The sequence below is a fragment of the Cherax quadricarinatus genome, chromosome 32 (genome assembly GCF_038502225.1).
Source record: "Cherax quadricarinatus isolate ZL_2023a chromosome 32, ASM3850222v1, whole genome shotgun sequence".
Taxonomy (NCBI): Eukaryota; Metazoa; Arthropoda; class Malacostraca; order Decapoda; family Parastacidae; genus Cherax; species Cherax quadricarinatus.
Genome location: NC_091323.1, coordinates 15,231,300 through 15,248,343, shown reverse-complemented (window position 1 = coordinate 15,248,343; position 17,044 = coordinate 15,231,300). Strand labels below are relative to the sequence as shown.

At 39.0% G+C, this 17,044-nt stretch overlaps 1 protein-coding gene across 3 annotated transcripts in view; it reads right to left on the bottom strand.

The window, feature by feature from the left end:
• The window catches only part of LOC128690158 (ATPase WRNIP1), a 121,769-nt gene that overhangs the window by 20,751 nt on the left and 83,974 nt on the right, over window positions 1-17,044 (bottom strand). For all 3 annotated transcript variants that reach the window (XM_070090472.1, XM_070090473.1, XM_070090471.1), the window contains one exon: window positions 6,708-6,891. In XM_070090472.1, coding sequence (XP_069946573.1) covers window positions 6,708-6,891 — 184 coding nt within the window. The remainder of the gene's footprint in view (window positions 1-6,707; window positions 6,892-17,044) is intronic.

Genomic DNA, 17,044 nt, shown 5'->3' with positions numbered 1-17,044 from the left:
CTGTCAAGAAATTTTAATGAAAATAAGAAAAAATTTGGAGCGAGTTAAACAAGTTAAGAAAGCCTAGGGAATGAATGGATTTGTCAGTTAAAAACAGAGTAAGGGAGTAGTAGATGGGGAGATGGAGGTATTGGGTAGATGGCAAGAATATTTTGAGGAACTTTTAAATGTTGACGAAGAAAGGGAGGCGGTAATTTCATGCACTGGCCAGGGAGGTATATCATTTTTTAGGAGTGAAAAAGAGCAGGATGTGAGTGTGGGGGAGGTGCGTGAGGCATTACGTAGAATGAAAGGGGGTAAAGCAGCTGGAACTGATGGGATCATGACAGAAATGTTAGAAGCAGGGGGGGCAGGATATAGTGTTGGAGTGGTTGGTATTTTTGTTTAATAAATATATGAAAGAGGGGAAGGTACCTAGGGATTGGCGGAGAGCGTGTATAGTCCCTTTATATAAAGGGAAGGGGGACAAAAGAAACTGCAAAAATTATAGAGGAATAAGTTTACTGAGTATACCAGGAAAAGTAGGATTGCTTGCATCTTTTTATTCTGTCTCATACACATGCAAGATTTCAAATACATCTTGCTACTTCTACTTACACTTAGGTCACACTACACATACATGTACAAGCATATACAGTCAGGGTCGGATTAAGAAGTCTCCAGGCCCTAGGCTATTCAGATTGGCGGGGCCCCTTTGAGTTAATCCGTTCCTGGATCCGTTACTATAAATGAAATTTATGATTTGCAAATCAATTTTCCCCATAAGAAATAATGTAAATACAATTAATCCGTTCCTGACACCCAGAAGTATTAAAACAAAAAATTTTTTTACATGAAATATACATATAGTACATAAACAATACAATGGGGAATGATGAATGAAACATTAACAGCATAACACTTACCTTTATTGGAGATTCTTCTTAGTGTATGGGAGACTGGAAGAGGAGAGAGATTGGAATGTTTACAGTTTGGAAGGGGAATCCCCTTCCAGCAACACCTCAGGGACCAATTGCTTCTCTGGGGTTGCTTCTCTTCTCTGTTTCTTAATGCCACTAGGACCACCTTGAGAGTCACTCTAGTCCTGTCTCGCAAAGTAACTGTGGAGAGAGCTCTGTTTCTGGTGTCTCTTTAACACTTCCCGAAAATGGCCCAAGACTTTGTCACTGTACATATTTCTCACCTTCTTTACCACAGGCTTGGCACTAGGAGCTTTCTTTGGAGCCATGGTAGCTTATTTAGTAATTGCAAGCACTAAAATGAGTGGATTATGAAATATTTCGTAGGAGCACTTGAGGGGACCTTCACTCACTGGTAAACAATGCCAGACTGGCTGGGTAGGGAGGCCGCCCTGGCTCACACCGTGCGTACGCGTCCCAGACGAATTACTATTCGCGAGTCAACCTATGAAAAGCGAGTCCATGTTTATACGAAAATACCCCTGTGATTGGCGAAATTTACAATTGCCGAGAACTACGAAAAGCGAGGGACCACTGTATATACACACCCCTCTGGGTTTTCTTCTATTTTCTTTCTAGTTCTTATTCTTGTTTATTTCCTCTTACCGCCATGGGGAAGTGGAGCAGAATTCTTCTTCCGTAAGCCATGCGTGTTGTAAGAGGCGACTAAAATGCCGGGAGCAAGGGGCTGGTAACCTCTTCTCCTGTATATATTACTAAATGTAAAAGGAGAAACTTTCGTTTTTCCTTTTGGGCCACCCCGCCTCGGTGGGATACGGCCTGTGTGTTGAAAGAAAGAAGAAGACCAGGAAAAGTGTACGGTTGGGTTATTATTGAAAGAATTAGAGGTAAAACAGAATGTAGAATTGTGGATGAGCAAGGAGGTTTTAGAGTGGGTAGGGGATGTGTAGACCAAGTGTTTACATTGAAGCATATATGTGAACAGTATTTAGATAAAGGTAGGGAAGTTTTATTGCATTTATGGATTTAGAAAAGGCATATAATAGAGTGGATAGGGGAGCAATGTGGCAGATGTTGCAAGTACAGTGGACCCTCAGCCAATGATGGCATCACCTTATGTTAAATCCAGCATACGATACATTTTAACGCAAAAATTTTGCCTCAACTAGCGCTAAAAAACTCACCCTACATGATTCGTTCGAGACGCGTCCACGTGTGGCCTGAGCGCGCCTCAGTTGTCCCGTGGGTGCCAGTGTTTACAAGTCAGCCAGTGCAGTCGCATCCACGCATACAATCGGAACATTTCATATTATCACAGCGTTTTTAGTGATTGTACCTGCAAAATAAGTCACCATGGGCCCCAAGAAAGCTTTTAGTGCCAACCCTGCAGAAAAAAGGGTGAGAATTACTATGGATATGAAGAAAGAGATTGAGGAAATGTGTGCAATGTAGGTTGAAGTGCAAACCTTTATGGATAAAAATCACCCTCACACAGCTATTGCAAGCCGTGCTGGTGACTATTACAATGACAATGTTGTGAACCACTTTAGACAAATCATAAAGGAACGGAAGGTACAGGCCTCTATGGGCAGATATGTTGTGCGACAGAGGTCCAGTGACTCTCAAGCTGGCCCTAGGGGCATTAAAAGAAGAAGGGAAGTAACCCCAGAAAAGGACTTGATACCTCAAGTCCTAATGGAAGGGGATTCCCCTTCTAAACATTAACAACTTCCACACTCTCCCCTCCTCCCATCCCATCAAAAAAATTTTTTTTTTTCATACTTTGGGGTGTCTTGCACGGATTAATTTGATTTCCATTATTTCTTATGGGGAAAATTAATTCCGCTAACGATAACTTCAGCATACAATGAGCTTTCAGGAACGGATTAATATTGTTGGCTGAAGGTCCACTGTATATGGAATAGGTGGTAAGTTACTAAATGCTGTTAAGAGTTTTTATGAAGATAGTGAGGCTCAGGTTAGGGTGTGTAGAAGGGAGGGAGACTATTTTCCGGTAAAAGTAGGTCTTAGACAGGGATGTGTAATGTCACCATGGTTGTTTAATATACTGTATTTATAGATGGGGTTGTAAAAGAAGTAAATGCTAAGGTGTTCGGGAGAGGGGTGAGATTAAATTATGGGGAATTAAATACAAAATAGGAAGTGACACAGTTACCTTTTGCTGATGATACTGTGCTTATGGGAGATTCTAAAGAAAAATTGCAAAGGTTAGTGGATGAATTTGGGTGTGTGTGTAAAGGTAGAAAGTTGAAAGTGAACATAGAAAAGAGTAAAGGTGATGAGGGTATCAAATGATTTAGATAAAGAAAAATTGGATATCAAATTGGGGAGGAGGAGTATGGAAGAAGTGAATGTTTTCAGATACATGTATTTGAAAGTTGACGTGTCAGCGGATGGATTTATGAAGGATGAGGTTAATCATAGAATTGATGAAGGAAAAAAGGTGAGTGGTGCATTGAGGTATATGTGGAGGCAAAAAGTGTTATCCATGGAGGCAAAGAAGGGAATGTATGAAAGTATAGTAGTACCAACACTCTTATATGGGTGTGAAGCTTGGGTTCTAAATGCTGCAGTGAGGAGGCAGTGGAGATGTCCTGTCTAAGGGCAATGTGTGGTGTAAATATTATGCAGAAAATTCGGAGTGTGGAAATTAGGAGACGGTGTGGCGTTAATAAAAGTATTAGTCAGAGGGCATGTTTGTGTACCAGTGAAAACAAAGCAAGAGCCGACGCTCTAATCTTATCTTATCAAGTCCTATCACTGCACCCTACCGTATGCTCATCAAATGTCACATCTTATCTTATGTTATCTCATCTTATCACTTCACTGTCAGGGGTGGACTGAGGCTTGTTTTACATGCTTCAAGGGAAGAAGAAGAACTACTACTACTATTACTACTACTACTACTACTAGTACTACTACTACTACTAGTACTACTACTACTACCACTACTACTACCACTACTACTACTAATACTACCAGTATTACTACTATCACTGCTATTACTACTACTACTACTACTACTTTTTCTTCTTATATACTCCCACGTGTCCAAAACATTCTGGGACGTATAAATACTTTGTATATATTCCAAGACAATAGTAAATGACCAAGGCAGGTGTATATGTCCACCTGTCAGTGTGTGACAATCTGGGTACAATTTCAGTACTTAATACTACTGTCAGAACAAAGATTGGTTATGAAATGACAAGAACTACTACAAACTGTATTTATCAGAACATAAAAATTATATAAAATAATATGAAAAAGAGAAAAAAAGGTATATCAGCAACACTTCTGCAAGTAGCAGGACTTGAGGTTGCCGTCAGATGAGCATCCAATGCCAACTTCTTGGCTTCATCTAAGTACTAACCCTAATTTTTTTTTTATCTTATAACACTTAGAAAAATGTGCTCTCTATTTCCATAAAAAATATGATTTTTTATTTTTCAAAATATTCAGGGCACTGGGATAGTGAACGTATATGCAGTGGAACCTCTACTTGCAAGTTTAATCCGTTCCATGACCTCGCTCGCAACTGGATTTGCTCATTTGCAGAGTCAATTTTCCTCATTTAAATTAATTGAAATGTAATTAATCCATTCCAGTGGAATTCTGTACTTCAATAATTTCGCTAATATCAACTCTACGGCTTATTTATCTATCTCACTTCATCTAATATGACACAATAAACAATATAAATAATATAGAAACCTGATATATACATGTACTCTAAAATGAATAAAATATGTCATTCATGTAGTGGTATGGGCGGTGTCGGCAGTGGACGAGTTTGTCTGGACACCGGGCAAAATTCTTCATGAATAATTTTGCTAATATCATCTATACGGCTTATTTATATATCACAGTTCATCTAATATGACATAACAGACAATATAAATAACATAGAAACACGATATATACTCTAGAATGAATAAAATATGTCATTATGTAACAGATGGAGGCGGCCACAACCGCTCCCTCTTTGTTGTGGTAAACAATGCCATCTAGTGATGGCCTTTTGAGGCCGTCTATTATAATTATTATATGCAGTACATTATTATTATATATGTATTATTATTATATTTTTTTTTTTTTTTCAACAAGTCGGCCGTCTCCCACCGAGGCAGGGTGACCCAAAAAAGAAAGAAAATCCCCAAAAAGAAAATACTTTCATCATCATTCAACACTTTCACCACACTCGCACATTATCACTGTTTTTGCAGAGGTGCTCAGAATACAACAGTCTAGAAGCATACACATATAAAGATACACAACATATCCCTCCAAACTGCCAATATCCCAAACCCCTCCTTTAAAGTGCAGGCATTGTACTTCCCATTTCCAGGACTCAAGTCCGACTATATGAAAATAACCGGTTTCCCTGAATCCCTTCACTAAATATTACCCTGCTCACACTCCAACAGATCGTCAGGTCCCAAGTACCATTCGTCTCCATTCACTCCTATCTAACACGCTCACGCACGCTTGCTGGAAGTCCAAGCCCCTTACCCACAAAACCTCCTTTACCCCCTCTCTCCAACCCTTTCGAGGACGACCCCTACCCCGCCTTCCTTCCCCTATAGATTTATATGCTTTCCATGTCATTCTACTTTGATCCATTCTCTCTAAATGACCAAACCACCTCAACAACCCCTCTTCTGCCCTCTGACTAATACTTTTATTAACTCCACACCTTCTCCTAATTTCCACACTCCGAATTTTCTGCATAATATTTACACCACACATTCCCCTTAAACAGGACATCTCCACTGCCTCCAACCGTCTCCTCGCTGCTGCATTTACCACCCAAGCTTCACACCCATATAAGAGTGTTGGTACTACTATACTTTCATACATTCCCTTCTTTGCCTCCATAGATAACGTTTTTTGACTCCACATATACCTCAACGCACCACTCACCTTTTTTCCCTCATCAATTCTATGATTATTATATATATTATATTATTATTATTATTATTGTATTATACTATTATTATTATTATTAAATGTATTGTTATTATTCATATTATTATTATACATATTATTATTATTATTATTATTATTTGTAATTTTTATTCACACAAAAAATATAAGATTTACTGTTATTCCTTATTGCAATAATTGTATAAATATCTCAACCCATTCACGACTGCATGTTGGAATGGACAGTGACGTCATTTGTTTACACTGAAACAGCCTAGCAATGGACCATTTCTCCTAGGTTGAACTCAATTTCAAGGCACTTTTCATCATGAAAGCGATCAAAATCATATCTACTGTATTTCTGTAATATATCTTCCATTCTATCAAATGAGACCAAAAAAACGAGAATACAACCATAAAAACCATTCGAAATTACCACTAAGGGGTGGCTAATTGCTGAGAAGTGAACTCCATTATTTATGCTTAGATTTCTTTCAGTATTGGTGTACATTAAAAAGCATCTTTCCATCATATATTGCCTAAGTTTCAATACGATAGTCCAACAAACAAATGAGATACAATTCCCGAGATCAAGAGCAAGAGCCCCTCACCAGTGTCAAGGAACCTGCCTTGAGGTCTGCTCACTTGTGGAAATTTTGCTCGCGTATGGAAGCAAAAAATCGACCCATTGACTGCTCGTATTTGGAAAAACTAGCACGTGGACACACTCGCAAGTAGAGGTTCCACTGTATACGTTTGGACCGTTTACGGGTTAAGTACAGTTGCAGACTAAATTAGTTAAAACTGGAAAATAATTAAAATTATTTATTGTAAGCATACCAATATCTTCAGCTGCTGTCCTGACAAGCCTGCGAGCAATAAATCGAGGGTCCTCTCCTCCCCTGATCATGCGCATGGTCCAGTAGAGAGCAGCGTTGTCATCCCCACCTCTTATGGACTTTTGCAGGGCTGAGGCAAAATTGTAGTGCTCATCACCTTTCCGATCATACAACACATGGCTTCTCTGAAGATAGAAATAATGCAACTGCGCTGTTAATACTGTACTAAAAAGAAACTAAACCAATTAACCCTTAAATGGTCCAAACGTATATATACGTTTTTTCAACATCTGAAAGTATGTAAAAAAATGTAGATCTTCTTTTTTGTTTTACATTTGAAAACATGTAAAAAAACTTTTATCTACATAGTTTTTTGTTATATTTGAAAATATGTAAAAAAAAGGGTAGATCTACTTTTGTAGCACTACGAATTTGAACGTCGATCTGTTTGGACCGTTTAAGGGTTAAAAAACTTAATGAATATGCACAAGAGTTATTTATAAACACTGCAAAATAAAATCCAAACATAAAGATATACATGTTATTAATACTGTATTTAAAGCTTTGGACTGATTAAGAACCTAATAAATATGCACAAACTATAACCTCAGCAAAACAGTTGTTTGTAACAACTGCAAAACAAGATTTATTTGAGCTCATGAGGTAAATGTCATGAAAGATGACAAAAAAAATTAGATGCATTTTAATGTTCTTTTACCTTATTACTGTTTAATGGGAATTTTTTTTTTCTTTTTTTTTTAACAAGTCGGCCATCTCCCACCGAGGCAGGGTGACCCAAAAAGAAAGAAAATCCCCAAAAAGAAAATACTTTCATCATCATTCAACACTTTCACCTCACTCACACATAATCACTGTTTTTGCAGAGGTGCTCAGAATACAACAGTTTAGAAGTATATATGTATAAAAATACACAATATATCCCTCCAAACTTCCAATATCCGAAACCCCTCCTTTAGAGTGCAGGCATTGTAATTCCCATTTCCAGGACTCAAGCCCGGCTATATAAAATAACTGGTGTCCCTGAATTCCTTCACTAAATATTACCCTGCTCACACTCCAACAGCTCATCAGGTCCCAAATACCATTCGTCTCCATTCACTCCTATCTAACACGCTCATGCATGCTTGCTGGAAGTCTAAGCCTCTCACACACAAAACCTCCTTTACCCCCTCCCTCCAATAAAATAAGAATCATGTGAATGTCAGCACATTACAATAAAGTCACACTTTTGAACAAATAAAGGCTAGTAGAGGTGGATACATTGTTGTGTATCCAGTTCTACTAGCTAGTCTGTCCATAATTTACGTACAAGATTTACATACACCAAGGTAGTAAGTTGATACACAGCAACCGCCCAGGGAGGTACTACCGTCCTGCCAAGTGAGTGTAAAATGAAAGCCTGTAATTGTTTTACATGATGGTAGGATTGCTGGTGTCTTTTTTCTGTCTCATAAACATGCAAGATTTCAGGTACGTCTTGCTACTTCTACTTACATGTCGTGAGCAAGAGGCTAGTAACCCTTTTTCCTGTATATATTACTAAAGTTAAAAAGAGAAACTTTCGTTTTCTTTTTTGGGCCAACCTGCTTCGGTGGGATATAGCCGGTTTGTTGAAAGAATATTTATATACAGTGATCAACAACGAGCAACTACTGCAAGTCTCTTATTACACAAAATTTCAGCAGGCAGGATAACAAAATTTAAACAAGCCAACCTTATTCATATCCATAAAACTATTAAGTAAGCTTAACTATGAGAGTAGACTTTCTACATTGTGATTAATGGAAGAAGGATCAAGCCTTTACCACTCTTTGCACTCAGTAATCCACATGTTTTTAGTACTTCCTAGAAATACAATATGAATTCCTAAAACTGCTAAATGTGCAAGCTCTTCATACATTCTTAGGCACTCTATGTCTTCATGAACCCAAGACCAGAATTTATTTTTATTTTATAACCACATCAACCGTTTCCTACCAAGGCAAGGTTGCTGGAAAAAGAAAAACTTTCATCATTCACTCCATTACTATCTTGCCAGGTGCACTTACACTACAGTTATAAAACTGCAACATTTAACACACTCTCCTTCAGAGTGTAGGTATTATATTAGAATTCTAACCCTGATTTAATTCTATTGTTATTTTTATTATTGCTACATATATAATTGATACATGCTATGTCAATTAAAATTAAATATCATTTATAACGATATGAAGATTGGAATGTTAATGCTGAAATTCCCAAAGAAATCTCTATCCAAGGCTGTTGCAGCACTGTATGACCTAAATGGGTTTGGTACAGGTCCGCCATCACAAATCCGGCAATCAGTTATTCGGTTCCTTCAGTTATTCGGCACTAATTTTGGCTAGCATAATTTCAAATTTCCAGGGTCACCACACCAACCTGCTGGTACTGTTTAGTGGCGCTACTTGCTGCATAAGTCATTCCAATTTTTCTCCATTTATTGTTTTAACCTGCTTACTTTTAGCCCTAGCCATAGTTCCAATGAACAAAAGAAACGCTTCTCATTATTTAAAGCACCTACACAGTACATTATCCATTAAAGATAAGGTGGCTTTGAAGCCACTGTCGGTTGCCATGAGCTCAGTCTCATGAAGCAGGAGAATATGCTTTATTATTATGCTAATATCAACACTACAGCTTATTTGCCTATCACAATTGATCTAATATGACATAATAAACAATATAAATAACATTATTTGGCATAACACCGAGCAGTTCGACGGAGGTATGAAGAGGATATGGTATGCAAATACCATTCTCCTATCCCTGTCTTGGTGGCTTATATTAGAGAAAACGGAGTATAGCACAGGGCTAACTGTCATATACACTCGTACTGCACAATAAACATGAAACAAAAGTTATTTTCTCTATATAGATTATCACACACAGCAGCATATGTGTAGAGAACCTAGGATAACCCAAAAAAGTCAACTTGGCTTATTTTTAGTACCTGGCTTGGGTTAGCCATATATGATTTTTGGTAAATATTCGATTCCCAGCCAGGGTAGAAACATTAGGCGTGTTTCTTTACACCTGTTATCTATGTTTACCCATCAGTAAATGGGTACCTGGGTGCTAGCTGACTAGTGTGGGTGTTATCCTGGGACATTGACCTAATTTTCTTGAAATACTCAGCATAACAAGCGGCTTTCTATACAGTAGTATGTCATTGATGTCAGCTAGACCTGTATACCTTGTACATGTTATTTTTTTTATTTATTTTTTATTATCATACTGGCCGATTCCCACCAAGGCAGGGTGGCCCGAAAAAGAAAAACTTTCACCATCATTCACTCCATCACTGTCTTGCCAGAAGGGTGCTTTACACTACAGTTTTTAAACTGCAACATTAACACCCCTCCTTCAGAGTGCAGGCACTGTACTTCCCATCTCCAGGACTCAAGTCCGGCCTGCCGGTTTCCCTGAACCCCTTCATAAATGTTACTTTGCTCACACTCCAACAGCACGTCAAGTATTAAAAACCATTTGTCTCCATTCACTCCTATCAAACACGCTCACGCATGCCTGCTGGAAGTCCAAGCCCCTCGCACACAAAACCTCCTTTACCCCCTCCCTCCAACCTTCCCTAGGCCGACCCCTACCCCGCCTTCCTTCCACTACAGACTGATACACTCTTGAAGTCACTCTGTTTCTCTCCATTCTCTCTACATGTCCGAACCACCTCAACAACCCTTCCTCAGCCCTCTGGACAACAGTTTTGGTAATCCCGCACCTCCTCCTAACTTCCAAACTATGAATTCTCTGCATTATATTCACACCACACATTGCCCTCAGACATGACATCTCCACTGCCTCCAGCCTTCTCCTCGCTGCAACATTCATCACCCATGCTTCACACCCATATAAATAAAGATATTATTATTACAGTTTACAGTGAAACATATAAGTGAACAGTATTTAGATAAGGCTAAAGAGGTCTTTGTGGCATTTATGGATTTGGAAAAGGCGTATGACAGGGTGGATAGGGGGGCAATGTGGCAGATGTTGCAGGTGTATGGTATAGGAGGTAGGTTACTGAAAGCAGTGAAGAGTTTTTACGAGGATAGTGAGGCTCAAGTTAGAGTATGTAGGAAAGAGGGAAATTATTTCCTAGTAAAAGTAGGCCTTAGACAAGGATGTGTGATGTCACCGTGGTTGTTTAATATATTTATAGATGGGGTTGTAAGAGAAGTAAATGCGAGGGTCTTGGCAAGAGGCGTGGAGTTAAAAGATAAAGAATCACACATAAAGTGGGAGTTGTCACAGTTGCTCTTTGCTGATGACTCTGTGCTCTTGGGAGATTCTGAAGAGAAGTTGCAGAGATTGGTGGATGAATTTGGTAGGGTATGCAAAAGAAGAAAATTAAAAGTGAATACAGGAAAGAGTAAGGTTATGAGGATAACAAAAAGATTAGGTGATGAAAGATTGGATATCAGATTGGAAGGAGAGAGTATGGAGGAGGTGAATGTATTCAGATATTTGGGAGTGGACGTGTCAGCAGATGGGTCTATGAAAGATGAGGTGAATCATAGAATTGATGAGGGGGAAAAGGGTGAGTGGTGCACTTAGGAATCTGTGGAGACAAAGAACTTTGTCCTTGGAGGCAAAGAGGGGAATGTATGAGAGTATAGTTTTACCAACGCTCTTATATGGGTGTGAAGCATGGGTGATGAATGTTGCAGCGAGGAGAAGGCTGGAGGCAGTGGAGATGTCATGTCTGAGGGCAATGTGTGGTGTGAATATAATGCAGAGAATTCATAGTTTGGAAGTTAGGAGGAGGTGCGGGATTACCAAAACTGTTGTCCAGAGGGCTGAGGAAGGGTTGTTGAGGTGGTTCGGACATGTAGAGAGAATGGAGTGAAACAGAATGACTTCAAGAGTGTATCAGTCTGTAGTGGAAGGAAGGCGGGGTAGGGGGTCGGCCTAGGAAAGGTTGAAGGGAGGGGGTAAACGAGGTTTTGTGTGTGACGGGCTTGGACTTCCAGCAGGCATGCGTGAGCGTGTTTGATAGGAGTGAATGGAGACAAATGGTTTTTAATACTTGACATGCTGTTGGAGTGTGAGCAAAGTAACATTTATGAAGGGGTTCAGGGAAACCGGCAGGCCGGACTTGAGTCCTGGAGATGGGAAGTACAGTGCCTGCACTCTGAAGGAGGGGTGTTAATGTTGCAGTTTAAAAACTGTAGTGTAAAGCACCCTTCTGGCAAGACAGTGATGGAGTGAATGATGGTGAAAGTTTTTCTTTTTCGGGCCACCCTGCCTTGGTGGGAATCGGCCAGTGTGATAATAAAAAAAAAAAAATATTATTATATTATTACTTTCTCAGTTGTTTGTTGGGTTATCTTATTCAAACTTGGGCAATGTATGATGGAAAGATACTTCTTAACACAGACCAAAAATGAAAGAAATCAGACCATAAATAGCGGAGTTCACTTCTCAGCCATCAGTGGCCGCTTATCGGTATATTTTTGTATGTTTTTATGGTTATATTCTCATTTTTTCGGTCTCATTTGATAGAATGAAAGTTATATTACAGAAATAGATATGATTTTGATTGCTTTCTTGACAAAAAGTACCTTGAAATTGCACTCACAGTAGCGAAAATGTTCTATCCTTTAGCGAATCTCAAGAGTAAACAAATGACATCACCATCCAATACCTGTCCGCCTGCCAGTCCAAATTCCAATACACAGTCAAGAATGGGTTGACATTATTTATACAATTATTACAATAATGCAGTAGTCAGCATAACAGTAAACCTTCTATTTTTTTGTGAATAAAAAAATCCAAATGGTAAGCAAGAGTAATATAAGAGGGGCCTGTAGCCGTGACTAATGAACAGAGAAAATGTTATTTTAGTGCCAGGAATGTCTGCATTGTTTATTCTGGACCCTATTTTGAAATTGGCATCTGTTGAAATTTGTGTAAAATCGGCCAAACTGCCAATTTCTGACCACTTTATTGGGTAGTTGAAATAAGTGAATGGGCAGTTTCTTGTACTCAGTTGACAGACTAGAAGTGACAGACTAGAAGTAAATAAGTTTATTCGGGTATACACAAATACAGTTACATAGATTATCATACATAGCAGTGTATGTATAGAGAACCTAGGATAACCCAGAAAAGTCAGACAAAATGACTTATTTCCAGTACCTGGCTTGGGCTTGCCATATATGATTTTTGTTAAGTATTTTTTTTTTCTCGGTTGTTTGTTGGGCTATCTCACTGAAACTTGGGCAATGTATGATGGAAAGATGCTTCTTAACGTACAACAAAAATAAAAAAGACGGACGATAAATAAGGGAGTTCACTTCTCAGCCATTAGCCGCCTCTTTGTAGTATATTTTTGTATGGTTTTTATGGTTGTATCCTCATTTTTTGGACTCATTTGATAGAATGGAAGATATATTACAGAAATAGACATGATTTTGATTGCTTTCATGACGAAAAGTACCTTGAAATTGAGCTCGAAGTAGTGGAAATGTTCGATTTTTGCCTATGTTCAATGAACTTTGTGTAAGTCAAGTTGGTTAATTTTATTAAGTGTATTCTAACCTAACCACTCTGTAATCCGGCAAACTCGGTAGTCTGGCACACTACAGGTCCCAATGATGCCGGATTTGTGATGGAGGACCTGTATTTCCTTTTGAAAATAATGCATTCAATCACCCATTATCCAGTTCTGATGATGGAGGGTGCACTGGATTTTCTAAAATGCCAGATAATGAATTAATTTTTTATAGGGGTCCCTATGCTTTTTGCACAAACCTTTTCAGCATTATATCTTTGGATTTTCTGTACATAAAGGGAGTGAGGAGAAAAATGGAGAAAGGGAGGGAAAGAAGGGGTAGAGAGAAGGCAGGTGGGTAGGTAGTGCTGCTGGTAGATGGGGGACACGGACACATGGCTCACTATTGTATTCTTGAATTTGCTGTATAACAACAGTACTTGAAATCTCTAAACTGGTTTATACCAATATTCATAAGAAAGAAAACAGATTTGGTCATTGAAGATAAAATGAATGAAATCCTACAGTTGTTTTTCAGTTTAAGTATCTTGCTACAAGTAAAAAGACAGTGGATACCCAGCCAGATGAAGTAGAGTTGCACTGACAAATATGTAGTTAGAACTAGGGGGCGGAGAATGGCAGGAAATAATGTAGTAGGGAAATATGTATTCTGAGGTTCACTTGATTTTTTAACAATAACTCTTTAAATATCCTTCTAAAGTGTTTTATACTGACATTCATAAGAGTCTTAATAAAAAGAAAACAGATTTGGACGTGGGAAATTCAATATGCATATTTTGAATGAAATCCTAAAACTGGTTTCTAATTTTAATGGTTTCTAATTTTAATGAAAATGGATAAGACTACTGGATAATGGTGGTACCAAATAAATTATAAGATAGATTGTAATACAGGTTGACTATTACTAATCTGGCATCATTGGGACCTGTAGGCTGCCGGATTAATGATTTTGTCAGATTACAGAATGGTTAGGTTAGAATACACTTAATGCAACGGTGATATTTATGCATTGGCCATTTCACCCACTTTATGCCCTGTTTTTTACCCATTCCATTGTTCCAATCTACCAAAATCATAGCTATTTTGCTGGTTTTCTTTCTATTCTGTCAATTAACCCTTTGACTGTTTCAGGCCCCTCTCTGAAACTGTCATTCTATGTCGCCAAATATTCAAAAAAAAAAAAAATTATTTTTTCTTATGAAAATGTTAAGATTATTTTTCTGAGTGTTTTAGTCCCAAAAAAAAATTTTTGCCATCGGTACTTACCGAGATATAGAGCCGTGAAGTTTGCAGAAAATGAGCCGCGTATGGCAACAGCGGCGACTGCCGCTCACCCGGTGAACTTTAGTTTACTTGTAATTGAAGGTTTTTTGTTTTTTTCACTATTTTATTTTTTCACATAACTTATGTGGCCTATGAGACCAAAGTAAGGTGCAATGTACATATATACACTCGTTGTATACAACACAATAAGCACACAAACATAATTATCAATATATTGTTTACAAAACTTGTTTACAAAAACAAACAAACAATCATCCTCCTCCTCCTCCTCCTCCTTCTCATCCTCCTTCTCCTCCTCCTCCTTCTCCTCCTCCTCCTCCTCCTCCTCCTCCTTCTCCTTCTCCTCCTCCTCCTTCTACTCCTCCTTCTTCTCCTCCTCCTTCTCCTTCTTCTCCTCCTCCTTCTCCTTCTACTCCTCCTCCTCCTCCTCCTCCTCCTCCTCCTCCTCCTCCTCCTCCTCCTCCTCCTCCTCCTTCTCCTTCTCCTTCTCCTCCTCCTTCTCCTCCTCCTTCTCCTTCTCCTCCTCCTTGTCTTGTGTGCGAGTGTGTGGCTTATAATTGTTTTGAGTCAGAAGTCGGCAGCTGTCAAAGTGACATATTGTCTCATTGGTCACTACCCCTACTGCCTGTCAAAACAATGGGGTCGGATGCTGCTTCCCCTCCTCCATTCTATCTAATTATCTTTCTCCCTCATTCTATATCTTTCAATCTGTCTCTCTTTCTATCTGTCTGCCTATCTCTGTCTCACAGGTACACATAAATACAAGTATACATAGTGTAAATTACCTAGGATAACCCAAGAAATCCAGACAAAGTGCTATACTCTGCTTGAAGATGTGAGTAAACGTGATGACACAGTCTTGTGGCTCTCTCTGAGACAGAGAGCTAGATGGACAGACAGGGAGCTTGACAGACAGACAAATAGACAGACAGAAATGTTTGTGTACCAGCAAAAACAAAGGGAGGGCGATGGTCATGTAATATTACCCTCCTTTACGCTCATCAAAGTCAGCTCTTATCAGATGTTATCTCCCCTTATCTTGTCACTGTCATGGGGTGGACTTTTTTTTTTCTTGCTTCAAGGGAACAATATTATTACATCATCATCTTCCTCCTCCTCCTCCTCCTCCTCTTCTTCTCCTCCTCCTCCTCCTCCTCCTCCTCCTCCTCCTCCTCCTCCTCTTCCTCCTCCTCTTCCTTCCCTCCTCCTCCTCCTCCTCCTCCTCCTCTTCCTCCCCTCCTCCCCCTCCTCCTCCTCCATTGCTTTTGGTCTCAAACTCCAAATCATGAAATTGATCTTCACTGACACTTCCATCTGTGTTAGAGCATCACTTGGGAAGAGAAGAGTCCCAGATTTGCTGGGGAATCACATATTTCTTACCGCTAGACATGCTGAAAAATGACAACTGAAATGGCATTCCCACAATGCACCACTGGCTCCCCGATTTTTTTTATATGGTGCACACTGACCATGGAGACCCATTCTCTCACATGTGGGCCTACCAGCTTTCTCCTGCTTGATTTGAAGCTGCTAGAATTTATGCGTATAAATACGTCAGAAACATTGGCTCGTAAGACGTATTTATACGTCGGAAACAGTCAAAGGGTTAAGTACAAGAGACTGCCCATTTACCTATGTCAACTACCCAATAAAGTGGTCAGAAATCAGTAATTTAGCCAATTTCACACAAATTTCAAGAGATGCCAATTTCAAAATAGTGTCCAGAATAAACAATGCAGACATTCCTGGAACTAAAATAAAATTTTTCTCTGTTCATTAGTCATGTCTCCTGACCCTTCTTATATAATGCTTGCTTTCCATTTTGAATTTTTATTCACACAAAAAATAGAAGATTTACTGTTATGCAGACTACTGCATTATTGTAATAATTGTATAAATAACATCAACCCATATGCGACTGTGTATTAGACCATCCAGTTGGACATGTATTGGACAGTGACGTCGTTTGTTTACTCTTGAACATCAGCAGAAATCAAACATTTATGCTACTTTGAGCTCAATTTCACAGTATACTTTCTATCATGATGTCAATCAATATCATATCTATTTCTGTAATATATCTTCCTTTCTATCAAATGATACCCAAAAAATGAGAATACAACCATATAAACCATAAGAAAATACAGGTCTCCCTCAACATTCACGTTTTCAACTTTCACGGGCTTCACAAATTTGCGAATTCCCAACCGCCAAATTCCCACCCACCAAATTCCCAGCCGCCAAATCATATTTAAGTTTCCCGCCACCTGCGAGTCCCTACTACCCTCCCTCCGACCCCCGCAACTGGCAGCCAGCCCTCCCACCACTCAGTGTGGTGAGTTTTTTGTTTGTTCATTATTTTCTATTAAACTACAGTATAAATAATGTAAACCCATTCATGACTGCATATTGGAATGGCTATTCGGACAGGTATTAGACGGTGACATCATGTGTTTACTCTTGAGCACTGCAAAGAATTA